The 14,203-nt window shown below is 43.7% G+C and overlaps 1 protein-coding gene across 1 annotated transcript in view; it reads left to right on the forward strand.

Moving 5' to 3' along the window:
- The window catches only part of PGAP1 (post-GPI attachment to proteins inositol deacylase 1), a 1,745,445-nt gene that overhangs the window by 470,311 nt on the left and 1,260,931 nt on the right, over positions 1–14,203 (forward strand). Inside the window, exon 8 of the mRNA XM_077275621.1 lies at positions 671–776. Within this exon, the coding sequence (XP_077131736.1) occupies positions 671–776 (106 nt within the window). The remainder of the gene's footprint in view (positions 1–670; positions 777–14,203) is intronic.

Raw genomic sequence — 14,203 nt, forward strand, 5'->3', positions numbered from 1 at the left:
TTTTGATAGTTTTGGTACTGACCGCACAGATTCCTTGCTATCTTCAGTCTATTTGGTGTTAGCGGGCCTCATTCGCTTAAACCTGTTTTTCATTACTACGTTTGTATTTTCCCCTTAACTCACCGTTATTATTTGTGGGGGGCTGTCTAAAACCTTGGGGTTATTTCTCTGAGGCAAGTGAGGCTTGCTTTCTCTCTAGGGGGTAGTTAGTTCCTCAGGCTGTGACGAGGCGTCTAGGTTTTTAGGTAACGCTCCACGGCTGCCTTTAGTGTGTTTGGATATAGGATTAGGGTTGCGGTCAGTATAGTTTCCACATCCCCAGAGCTCGTCCTAATATTCAGGTTTACCTATCAGGTCAGTTTGGTGATCCTACCACCGGATCATAACGGGGCCAAATGAAGTGACGGAGAGGTACCGCCCTTTTATTTTCAGTAAGGTTTCTGTCCTGACTGGGCGGAACCCCTCGCAGGTGTGCTGTCATGGGTTCCGTAAAAATCAGCTACCGGTAAGTAACCTTGGTGTTTTTTAGTTCAAATGACTTACTGTAATTATGGTTGCATATTCTGAGAATTGAATCTAGGAGATGGAGTTATTTAGGCTTCTTTACAAACCTATTTTCAGTTCTAGATTTCACACTAAAACATGTACATGTTTAATTTTTTTTTTTTAGATAACTGAAGATTCCAATAAAAGGATGGCAATCTTAAAACATCACTTTGTCAGACACCCAGCTAAACTATTTGAATCATTGGATGAAACAGTCATAAACGTTCCAGGTTTGCATAATTTAAATTTCGTAAGCAATTATGTTAGCATATTCATTGTTGTGATGTGAGTTCTATTTGGTTGGATATTAAAGTGATAGTCAATTCAATTTTATCTATAACTCTTTCACCTTTTAAGGCCAAATCTCATATGTCCTTTCACTAAAATTAGAGGTTTAATTGTCTAAATAATAATCAAAGCACAGTATAATTATTTACCATAACACTAACTGATCCGAAGAATAAGGCTATGTTCACACATTGCATTTTTGATGCTTTCTTTAATGTCAATTTTAAGTTGCTTACAAAAAGCAGGTTTTGATTAGTTTTTGCTGCATTTTTTATTGCATTTTTGTCAAGGTACATTTGTCTATTGTGCATGCTGATAACGTTTAGTGCATAAAATAAAAATCTGATTCAACTGCATCAGTTTTTGGCATCAAAAACACAGCGAAACCTGATAATTTAATTTTTTGCATTACCAATTGCTTTCAATTGGTAAAAAAATGCTGAAAGAACTGACATGCTGCATTTTGCAAAAACGCAGTTTTTTGACAAAACAGTCAGGGGGAAAAAAAAAACAAGGTGTGTGCGTGAGATTTCTGGTACTGTGAAACGCAGCTGAAAATTTGCATAAAAAACGCTGCAAAAAAACACAACATATGAACATAACCTTAAAGGGAACGTGCTGTGATTTTAATTTTTGTATTAATAATTGTTGATTTATATAATCAATTATTTTTCATACAAAATTAAATGAACTACTGTCAATAGTTTTTTATTTATTAACTTTTACTTTAGCCACTGGAGGCTGCCATTTCTTTTAGTGGAGGTGTAAGTGTCTGGGCACGACACTTGCACACTCGCTTATGGCAGCCATGGGCATAAGAGACTGCATTCGGACACTGCATGTTTTACTTTGAGGCCATTCCTCCTGCCTCTTAGGTGTGACCTAGGCATGCCTCCTGGGCTGTACAGATCACCGCTGTAGGAGGAGATTGTGGCCATTTTGTTGTAGCTTTATTAAAGGGAGAATCTGCTGGGAAGCGAAGGTCCAGGGTAAGTATCTGCAGCTGGGACGGGTGATCGCAGCCTGTAATTAGTATTACAGTATAGGCTGCGATCACCGCTCACTGCAGCAGGGAGATCGTCACACTGCTCTGCCCTGAACAGGATGCAGCACTTCCTTGGGGAGGAGCGAAGGGAAGTACAGGTTTTTGTTTTAGGCTACGTTCACACGATCCTTTTTTTGCTGCGGATCCGCAGCGGATTTTGCACTGCGGATCCGCAGCCGTTTTCCATGCAGGGTACAGTACAATGTAACCCTATGGAAAACTCCAACTGCTGTGCCCACTATCCTTTTTTCCGCTGGAAAATCCGCGCGGATTTTCTGCGGAAAAAAAGAAGTACCATGTCAATTCTTGCTGCGGATTCCGCTCCTGTTTTCAACATGCACCAATAGGAAAGTGCTGTTGAAAACCCGCAGAGGAATCCGCAGAAGAAACAGTCGGAAAATCAGCAGTGCAGTTTTGCACTGCAGATTTTCCAAAACAGGACCTGAAAAAAAAAGGACCAAAAAAAGAATCGTGTCAACGTAGCCTTACTATGCACCTACCACTGCTGCCTGCCTGTGTATATACACCACCTACAACTGCTACCTGCCCCTATATATGCCAACTACCACTGCTACCTGCCCCTATATATACCACCTACCACTGCTACCTACTCCTATATATACCACTGCTACCTGCCTCTATATATACCACCTACCACTGCTACCTGCCTCTATATAATACTAATAATAATAATAATAATAATAATAATAATTTTATTTATATAGCGCCAACATATTCTGCAGCGCTTTACAAATAGAGGGGATTTGTACAGAGAATAGACATAACAGCATAACAAAAATTACAGTTCAAAACCGATACCAAGAGGAGTGAGGGCCCTGATTGCAAGCTTACAAACTATGAGGAAAAAGGGGAGACACGAAAGGTGGATGGTAAAAATTGCTTTCGTTGTTCGGACCAGCCATAGTGTAAGGAGGGCATGTTCATGTAAAGCTGCATGAACCAGTTAACAGCCTAAGTATGTAGCATTACAGACACAGAGGGCTATTACATGCATAAAGCTTATGAGAACATGATGCGAGGAACCTGATTTTGGTTTAACTTATATAAATGGGCCACACAGGGATAATTAGGTTAATGCATTGAGGCGGTAGGCCAGTCTGAACAAATGCGTTTTTAGGGCACGCTTAAAACTGTGGGGATAGGGGATTAATCGTATTATCCTGGGTAGTGCATTCCAAAGAATTGGCGAAGCACGTGAAAAGTCTTGGAGACAGAAGTGGCAGTTTCTGATTATTGAAGATGCTAACCTCAGGTCATTAGCAGAACGGAGAGCACGGGTAGGGTGGTAGGCTGAGACCAGGCAGGAGATGTAAGGTGGTGCTGAGACATGGAGCGCTTTGTGAATGAGGGTAATAGTTTTGTACTGGATTCTGGAGTGGATGGGTAACCAGTGTAATGACTGGCACAGGGTAGAGGCATTGGTGTAACGGTTAGTGAGGAATATAATCCTGGCAGCAGCATTCAGTACAGATTGGAGCTTTGGTAAGAGGGAGGCCATTTAGGGGAGAGAGGTACAATAGTCCAGACGAGAATGAAGGAGTGAAACAGTAAGAGTTTTTGCAGAGTTGAAAGTGGTTTGGATTGGATGTGGGTGGTGGAGGAAAGCTCTGAATCAAGTATGACCCCAAGGCAGCGGGCATATTGCTTGGGAGTAATGGTGGAACCACACACGAAGATTGCAATGTCAGGCAAATATATACCACCTACCACTGCTACCTGCTACTATATATACCACCTACCCCTGCTACGTGCCTCTATACCACCTACCACTGCTACCTGCCTCTATATATACGCCCTACCACTGCTACCTGCCTCTATATGTACCACCTACCACTGCTACCTGCCTCTATACATACCACCTACCACTGCTACCTGCCTCTATATATACCGCCTACCACTGCTGTCTGCCTCTATATATACCGCCTACCACTGCTACCTGCCTCTATATATACCGCCTACCACTGCTACCTGCCTCTATATATACCACCTACCACTGCTACCTGCTCCTACAGTGCCTTGCGAAAGTATTCGGCTCCCTGGAACTTTTCAACCTTTTCCCACATGTCATGCTTCAAACATAAAGATACCAAATGTACATTTTTGGTGAAGAATCAACCACAAGTGGAACACAATTGTGAAGTTGAACGAGATTTATTGGTGGTTTTTAATTTTTGTGAAAATTCAAAAACTGAAAAGTGGGGTGTGCAATATTATTCGGCCCCTTAACTTTCAGTGCACCAAACTCACTCCAGAAGTTCATTGTGGACCTCTGAATGATCCAATGTTGTCCTAAATGCCTAGTGATGATAAATATAATCCACCTGTGTGTAATCAAGTCCCCATATATATGCACCTGCTCTGTGATAGTCTCAGGGTTCTGTTTGAAGCACAGAGAGCATCATGAAGACCAAAGAACACAACAGGCAGGTCCGTGATACTGTTGTGGAGAAGTTTAAAGCCGGATTTGGATACAAAATGATTTTCAAAACTTTAAACATCCGAAGCAGCACTGTGCAAGTGATCATATTAACATAGTAACATAGTTAGTAAGGCCGAAAAAAGACATTTGTCCATCCAGTTCAGCCTATATTCCTATATTCCATCATAATAAATCCCCAGATCTACATCCTTCTACAGAACCTAATAATTGTATGATACAATATTGTTCTGCTCCAGGAAGACATCCAGGCCTCTCTTGAACCCCTCGACTGAGTTCGCCATCACCACCTCCTCAGGCAAGCAATTCCAGATTCTCACTGCCCTAACAGTAAAGAATCCTCTTCTATGTTGGTGGAAAAACCTTCTCTCCTCCAGACGCAAAGAATGCCCCCTTGTGCCCGTCACCTTCCTTGGTATAAACAGATCCTCAGCAAGATATTTGTATTGTCCCCTTATATACTTATACATGGTTATTAGATCGCCCCTCAGTCGTCTTTTTTCTAGACTAAATAATCCTAATTTCGCTAATCTATCTGGGTATTGTAGTTCTCCCATCCCCTTTATTAACTTTGTTGCCCTCCTTTGTACTCTCTCTAGTTCCATTATATCCTTCCTGAGCACCGGTGCCCAAAACTGGACACAGTACTCCATGTGCGGTCTAACTAGGGATTTGTACAGAGGCAGTATAATGCTCTCATTATGTGTATCCAGACCTCTTTTAATGCACCCCATGATCCTGTTTGACTTGGCAGCTGCTGCCTGGCACTGGCTGCTCCAGGTAAGTTTATCATTAACTAGGATCCCCAAGTCTTTCTCCCTGTCAGATTTACCCAGTGGTTTCCCATTCAGTGTGTAATGGTGACATTGATTCCTTCTTCCCATGTGTATAACCTTACATTTATCATTGTTAAACCTCATCTGCCACCTTTCAGCCCAAGTTTCCAACTTATCCAGATCCATCTGTAGCAGAATACTATCTTCTCTTGTATTAACTGCTTTACATAGTTTTGTATCATCTGCAAATATCAATATTTTACTGTGTAAACCTTCTACCAGATCATTAATGAATATGTTGAAGAGAACAGGTCCCAATACCGACCCCTGCGGTACCCCACTGGTCACAGTGACCCAGTTAGAGACTATACCATTTATAACCACCCTCTGCTTTCTATCACTAAGCCAGTTACTAACCCATTTACACACATTTTCCCCCAGACCAAGCATTCTCATTTTGTGTACCAACCTCTTGTGCGGCACGGTATCAAATGCTTTGGAAAAATCGAGATATACCACGTCCAATGACTCACCGTGGTCTAGCCTATAGCTTACCTCTTCATAAAAACTGATTAGATTGGTTTGACATGAGCGATTTCTCATAAACCCATGCTGATATGGAGTTAAACAGTTATAAACCCATGCTGATATGGAGTTAAACAGTTATTCTCATTGAGATAATGCAGAATAACATCCTTCAGAAACCCTTCAAATATTTTACCAACAATAGAGTTTAGACTTACTGGCCTATAATTTCCAGGTTCACTTTTAGAGCCCTTTTTGAATATTGTCACCACATTTGCTATGCGCCAGTCCTGCGGAACAGACCCCGTCGCTATAGAGTCCCTAAAAATAAGAAATAATGGTTTATCTATTACATTACTTAGTTCTCTTAGTACTCGTGGGTGTATGCCATCCGGACCCGGAGATTTATCTATTTTAATCTTATTTAGCCGGTTTCGCACCTCTTCTTGGGTTAGATTTGTGACCCTTAATATAGGGTTTTCATTGTTTCTTGGGATTTCACCTAGCATTTCATTTTCCACCGTGAATACCATATTGAATACCAATATTGAAATGGAAGGAGTATCATACCGCTGCAAATCTACCAAGACCCAGCCGTCCCTCTAAACTTTCATCTCAAACAAGGAGAAGACTGATCAGAGATGCAGCCAAGAGGCCCATAATCACTCTGGATGAACTGCAGAGATCTACAGCTGAGGTGGGACAGTCTGTCCATAGGACAACAATCAGTTGTACACTGCACAAATCTGGCCTTTTTGGAAGAGTGGCAAGAAGAACACCATTTCTCAAAGATATCCATAAAAAGTGTTGTTTAAAGTTTGCAACAAGCCACCTTGGAGACACACCAAACATGTGGAAGAAGGTGCACTGGTCAGATGAAACCAAAATCGAACTTTTCTCTAGTCACCTTCCATGACAGCATAGGAGGATGTCTCCATTTTCTAATGGGGGACAGGATGCACAAGAGGTTTAAAGGCCCCTCCTACCTCCTATTCACCAGTGTCTTTCCTGTCCCCTATGGGGCATGGAGAGGTTTTCGTTTGCTTCGTGGCCGGCGACTGCAGTGTACCTGGTTATTCCTGCCGGGCAGTGGTGGTCGTGGGCTCTGCCTTCTCCTCATTTTGCTGCTCCCGTCTCCCCGTGATTCGGGACATTCCTGGCTCACCTGCGCCTCTGTGGGGGTAAAGCGGGCCAGTGATTCCCAGCGGTGGCTTCCATGAGCTCACCAGCTTTTCCACCTCCTCTGTTGCGGTGTTCGGCGTCCCTGAAGTGACGTCATTGCTGCGCGCGCGTCACTTCCGGTCCTTGCGGTCCATGCTGGATTGCATGCACTTCCTGGTTTTTCGGCCTCATACAGCCTGCAGACCTCTGACACCGCAGAGAGCACGCCGTTCCACGTGGAAGCCTGCTCTAGGACTCGGGGAGGAGGAGGGGAACTTGTTTCATCTGCACTGAAGGCAGGGGTTTTTTTTAATGTAAACCGGCCTGAAGACACCTCTAGGTAAGGTCAGAATGGATGGTGCTTCCTGCCCTGCATCTGCAGAGCTCCGCGCTTCCACAGCTCAAGTAAGTCTGTTGCAGGGTGGGTCCGAGGCCAGAGATAGTAGGGGCCCTCCAGATTTCTTACACCACTCTCCCTCTTTTGCAGGGAGACAAGTCTGCCCAGAAAATCCCTGCCAAAAAGATTTCAAAATGCGCAATCTGCACCACGAGGGCTGATATGTTTTCATCAAAGGATGGCTAGCTCATACTATGGTCACCTTTGCAAACTTATATGCCCCCAATATTCACCAAGTGCAATGGATCACAAATACACTTGATACTCTACAACTCTTTAAAGGGGGGATCCTGTCCTGATTGTGGGGGGGGATTTCAACCTAAGGGTACTGTCACACAGTGGCACTTTTGTCGCTACGACGGTACGATCTGTGACGTTCCAGCGATATCCATACGATATCGCTGTGTCTGACACGCAGCAGCGATCAGGGACCCTGCTGAGAATCGTACGTCGTAGCAGATCGTTTGGAACTTTCTTTCGTCGCTGGATCTCCCGCTGTCATCGTTGGATCGGTGTGTGTGACACCAATCCAACGATGCGTTCGCTTGTAACCAGGGTAAACATCGGGTTACTAAGCGCAGGGCTGCGCTTAGTAACCCGATGTTTACCCTGGTTACCATCGTAAAAGTAAAAAAAAACAAACCATAGATACTCACTCACATTCCGGTGTCCGTCAGGTCCCTTGCAGTCTGCTTCCCGCTCTGACTGACTGCCGGCCGGAATGTAAGAGCAGAGCACAGCGGTGACGTTTTAGAAACACTTAAGGTACCTTCACACGAAACGACGCTGCAGCGATAGCGACAACGATGCCGATCGCTGCAGCGTCACTGTTTGATCGCTGGAGAGCTGTCACACAGACCGCTCTCCAGCGACCAACGATGCCGAGGTCCCCGGGTAACCAGGGTAAACATCGGGTTGCTAAGCGCAGGGCCGCGCTTAGTAACCCGATGTTTACCCTGGTTACCAGCGTAAAATGTAAAAAAAACAAACAGTACATACTTAAATTCGCGTCCCCCGGCGTCCGCTTCCTGCACTGACTGATCGCCGGCAGTAGCAGGGCACAGCGGTGACGTCACCGCTGTGCTGTGCTTTCACTTTCACTTTGCGGCGCTCAGTCAGTGTGGGAAGCAGACGCCGGGGGACGCGAAGGTGAGTATGTACTGTTTGTTTTTTTTTACATTTTACACTGGTAACCAGGGTAAACATCGGGTTACTAAGCGCGGCCCTGCACTTAGTAACCCGATGTTTACCCTTGTTACCAGTGTAAAATATCGCTGGTATCGTTGCTTTTGCTGTCAAACACAACGATACACGGCGATCGGACGACCAAATAAAGTTCTGAACTTTATTCAGCGACCAGCGATATCACCGCAGGATCCTGATCGCTGCTGCGTGTCAAACACAACGATATCGCTAGCCAGGACGCTGCAACGTCACGGATCGCTAGCGATATCGTTACAAAGTCGTTTCGTGTGAAGGTACCTTAATCCATCCTGACCAAGTTGGTTTCGTTTAAGGAAGGGAGGGCATGGATAACTCTATTAAAACCCTCCTGGCTATCTCACGCTAGGTGCTCTGGCATCCCCCTCACCATTTTATCAACAGATGCCGAGAAGGCCCTCGATAGAATCAGCTGGCACTATTTGATTTGCACCTTACAAAAGTTTGAATTTCCCTCTCCGTTTATTGAGGCTGTTATGACTTTCTATACATTTCCAACGGCTAACGTTAGAGTAAATGGGCTATTTTCAAATTCCTTCATGATTAGAAACGGCACTAGACAGGGCTGCCCTCTCTCCCCTTCCCTTTTTGTGTTGCTGATGGAGACTTTGATTCAGAAAATTAGACAGGACCCTGATATTAGAGGCTTAGTGGAGGGCCAGACTGAATTCAAGACAGCTGCCTTTGCCGACGACCTTTTACTCTTGATCTCAAACCCCAAAACTGCTTTCTCTAATCTCTTAGATTTATTTAATGGATTCGGTATTATCTCAAACTGTAAAATCAATAAGAGCAAATCTGAAGTCCCGTACATCTCTGTACTGGAAGCAGAAGTTGAAACTCTTAAACTACCCCTTTCAATTGGCCTTCTGAGAAATTAAAGTTCCTAGGGATCTCTCTGTCTGCTGATCCAACCACACTCTCTATAAATTTAACTTTCTCCCTTTATTGACCAAGATAAAAACTTTGCTCAAATCTTACGACCTACCTTATCTCTCCTGGATGGGCAGGATTAATGTGATAAAATCCTATATTCTCCCCAAAAATTATGTAATGAATATGGTCCCCATCCCTCTCCCTAGTTCCTTCTTTACTTTCGCAAATAAATTGGCTCTTTTTAGTTCTCCAAACAAAATTTGCAACTAGACTCCCCCCTAAAATCCTTTTTTTACCAGAAAATAAGGGTGGACCTGGCCTTCCCAACTTCAAAATTTACTACCATGTAATCCACCTCGCTAGATGGTTGCATTTGGCTAGGACTAACCCAGATTAAAGCTTTAAATCTCAAATTTATCCTGTTGGGAAATAAGTCAGAGATTTTTCTGTGGTCCTCTTAAGCGCCCCCCACTCACTCACTCGATGTCATAACTCACAACATCCTAGCTATTTGGCGCTCTCTGGTCCCTAATAAATTACCTCACTATCTTTTCGTAGACAATATTCCATTGAAAATCATCCCTTGGCTTATTGACCCCAATTACGTTGATGCTTTTGATCTGTGGGAATCCTTACCCAACTTACCAATTTCACACCTTCTTTCTAACCGAGTCCCCTGCATAGATGCTTGGCCAAAGGAAGTCAAGAAACGTCCCTGCAACCTACTACAAAAGCACCATGTAAATTTTATTATGTCCAAATTTAAGTCAGGACTAAAACATACCTCTGATTGGCTTTGGCTAGAATTTCTGGTAGGCCTTAAATCCCCACCCCCCAAGCTAATGTCTAAACTGTATGCTAATCTCATTAATCCACCCACTCAGTTCAAACCAGTCTACTTATCCTCGTGGTAATCGGAATTAAATCTGTCTTTGTCTCCCCAAGAATCGAACCAAATTTTGTGTAACTCCCACAGCTTCTCAAGATGTATTTTACTTCAGGAAAATTCCTTTAAAATCCTCAGACGTTGGTACAGAACCCCAGAAAGATTATTCCATATGGGTCTAACTTCCTCTCCTCTCTGTTGGAGGTGTTTAGGAATGCTCCCTAGATCATATATTTTGGTTGTGTCCTATTATCTCTAAATACTGGTCAGATATTAATAAATATCTTCGTCGCTAAGAACTGATCAAACAGGACCTAACACCCCAAGAAGTTTTGCTTCCGCTTCCTACTAACGTGTTTAAACCTAAAAAACATGATTTGCTCCCCCTTTTATTAGCAGCGGCAAAACATTTAGTTTCAGCTCATTGGAGACAACTGTCCCACCCACATTGAACGAGTGGATAAATAAAGTATAAGATATTTATAGAATGGAAGAGCTGTCAAGCTGGGATTCCCGCACACATGGAAAATTTTTACTCACTTGGCAGCCTTGGGTAAAAAAACTCCCACCCCCTCCCATGATGTTCCATACTCCTATCTTTCGATCACCCATTTCTCGAATCTGCCTCTGTTGCTGAGATCCTGGTATATCACTAGAGCCGAAGTGACGGAGCCCGACCTCAACTAAAAGAATCATTCTAATTCAGTTACAGCTCATCGCCCACTTGTACGTTTTCTCTATTTTTTTTTTTTTCTCTTGCTTTTAATTGTCTCTGGTGTCCTACTGACTCACTTTTACAGGTTTCCAGAAGATATTATAACCTACAAAAAGGACATAATGCCAAAGATGTGAACAACTACTGTAAATAAGTTTATTAAATATGACAAAAAATTTTAAAAACATGGAGAAACTGACAAGAATAATGCATAGTGCAAGTTACTCAATACATACAAAGGGGTACAGATCAATAATCCTGGAGAATAAACCTTAAAAAGACAGGTAAGTATACAGCAAGGTCCTAAGACCAAATAAAGTGCAAAAATAATGTCTCTCAGCATAGGTACCAGTGAAAAGGTTTCCAGAAGATGCGGTTTCTTTCTTTTGGATCCGTTACTATAATTACTTTAATTTTACTACCTGAATTTTGTTCTACCTCTTGTTTATATTGTTTTATGGCTTATTTCCAGGCCGTTTACAAGGTGCTGATCCGGATGTTTTACCTCTGTTTTACAGTGTCGCACCTGTCATTTTCTGGATCAATATTGTAATCCAGCTTTTCATTGTTTACCTTGTGATTGGCCGTTGTGGGCCATCAGCCTTGTTTATTGTTATGTTTTGTTACGAAAAATGACTTAAATAAAGAATTTAAAAAAAAGCGCAATCTGAAGCTTCCCTCTCTATGGGAGAAGCTGTGTCAGGGGTGCACGGATAGTCCTCAGAGCCGAACAGCCTTCCCTCCTTGATGAAATCCATGCCCTAGTTAAGCTTGAAGTGCAATCCTCTCTAGCCGCCTTCAATCCTCCTCCACCTCCGCTGCCTGGTCCATCTCCTTTTAAAAAAAGGAAAATACAAATTGAGGACTCTGGCTCTGAGTCTGATCACTCATATTCATCCTCCTCGGAGAGATGGTGTGAATCTTCGACTTCTAAATTTGCGGAAGCGAGAAAATAATTTTTCTCCTCTGATTTATATTGAAGAGCTAGTAATGGCTGTGCGTAACACAATGGGGTTACAGGAGGAATCTGTTCCTCAGTCTATACAAGATGAAATGTTTGGAGGATTGAAATCGGAGAGACAGATGGGTTTCCCGGTGCATAAAAACATCCTAGATTTAATATCTCAGAAGTTGGAGCTCCCAGAGAAACGCCTAACCACCCCCTCTGAAATGAAACACAGGTTTCCTTTAGAAGCAGGTTCTCCTTCATGGGATGTACCCAAAGTAGACATACAGGTGGCGAGAGTAGCAAAGAAAACTTTGCTCCCCTTTGAGAACTCCTCACAACTGAGGGATCCGTTAGATAGAAAAATGGAAAGTTTATTGAAGTCATGGGAAACATCCACCTCGGGGTTAAAATCCTATACTGCTTCCACTTGTGTTGCCAGAGCCCTCTCTCGATGGATGAGCAGGAAAAACGTATTTCTCAGGATACCTCGAGAGGGGAACTATTGGACTCTCTTCCCATGCTCCAAAAGGCTTCAGCCTTTCTAGCGAACGCCTCCATGGAGTCTATTAGGATTGCGGCCATATCCTTAGTCAAATCTAATTCTGCCCTAAGAGCCCTCTAGCTCAAGATGTGGAGCGGTGACTTTACTTCAGAAATTAAGCTATGCTCAATTCCTTTTTGGTCCCACTCTAGATGAAATTCTGTAAAAGGCCACAGATAGAAAAAAGGCCCTTCCAGAACAAAAACCTGTCAGAAAATGTTTCTTCGTGCCTCCCAATCTAATACCCCTCAAACAAGAGGTAGAGGGAAAACCGGGAGATGGAACTATGCCTAGGGCAAAGGAAAAAATATCCTCATTCCCATCAGCAGCGGCAGAACAAATGACTGTCCCGGTGGGGGTGTGGGGGGGGGGGGGGGCTCACAAATTTCATCCACAATTGGCAGGCCATTACCAATTGTCAGTGGGTTTTCAATGTTATTCAAGAGGACCTCCTCATAGAATTCATATCTTAACCCCCTCGGAATCTGACAATTACCTCCCCGACATCCCAGGGAGCACATAAAATGATGCTGACAGGCCTTGGGGATCTCTTAAAATAAAGTGCAATCTCCCCGGTACCCCCAAAGAATGGGGTTCAGGCCATTACGCTTATCTCTTCCTGGTAAAGAAACCATCAGGGGAGGCGCGAGTCATAATAAATCTAAGAGATTTCAATCATCATATTCTATACCACAGATTCAAAATGGAATCAGTGAAATCTGCTATTTCCCTGATAGGTCCAAATTTTTTATGGCAACCATCAACCTAAAAGATGCGTACTTCCACGTGCCGATTCACCCCTGGCACAATAAATATCTCAGGTTTGCAATACAGTACAACCAGCAAGTGAGACACTTCCAATTCAACATGCTCCCTTTTGGCATTTATTCAGCGCCAAGAGTATTCTCCAGAATAATGGCAGAGGCGGTATCGTATATCCAGAGACAGGGAGTCTGTATTGTTCCTTACCTAGACGATCTGCTACTTATAGCCCCCTCGGCTCAGACTCTCAGCAATCATGTTTCAAAGCTCTCAACATTCTCAGAACCCTGGGGTGGCTCTAAAATCTGAGGAAGTCCCAGCTTCAACCTTGCAAATCGAGGAGGTTTCTGGGGGTTCTGTTACTCTGTGAAACAAAAATCTTTTCTCCCAGAAAATCATCGCCGGGCTATAAATAGACAAGGTTATAGATTTCAGAGAAGACAGATCTCCGACTCTACAGAAAAGCATGTCGGTCCTAGGATCCATGATGGCCTGTATTCAGTCAGTGTCCTGGGCTCAGGCCCATTCCAGAGTCCTTCAAGCCCACATCCTCGCAAACTGGGATGGAAATTCGGGCTCTCAAAGCAAGAGTACACAGTTCGGGGCGTGTGAAGGCATCCCTAGGTGGTTGAACCCCAGGAATATCCGCAGGGGTGTGAGCTGGTCACAATCCCCCCCCTTGTAACGATTACAACCGATGTCAGCAAACGAGGCTGGGGGGCAGTGATATTGTATACTCCTTTCCAGGGACACTGGAATCAGACAACGAGCACCAGGTTCTCCAACTTCAGGGAATTGAAAGCAGTGGAGGAAGCTCTCCTAGCCGCAGGCGGCCTAATATCGGGAAGTCAAGTCAAAGTTTTTTCAGACAACACGACTACTGTTGCTCACCTCAGGCATCAAGGGAGCTCAAAATTCAACAGCCTAGGAAGCATCTCAAACCGAATATTCTGTTGGGCCGAAAGGCACCTTCTCTCCCTCACAGCCGTCCACTTGAAGGGGTCTTCCAACAACCTGCAGGTGGATTTCCTGAGTCGCAAGGACTTTCAGCCAGGAG

Source organism: Ranitomeya variabilis, chromosome 7, assembly GCF_051348905.1.
Source record: "Ranitomeya variabilis isolate aRanVar5 chromosome 7, aRanVar5.hap1, whole genome shotgun sequence".
Taxonomy (NCBI): domain Eukaryota; kingdom Metazoa; phylum Chordata; class Amphibia; order Anura; family Dendrobatidae; genus Ranitomeya; species Ranitomeya variabilis.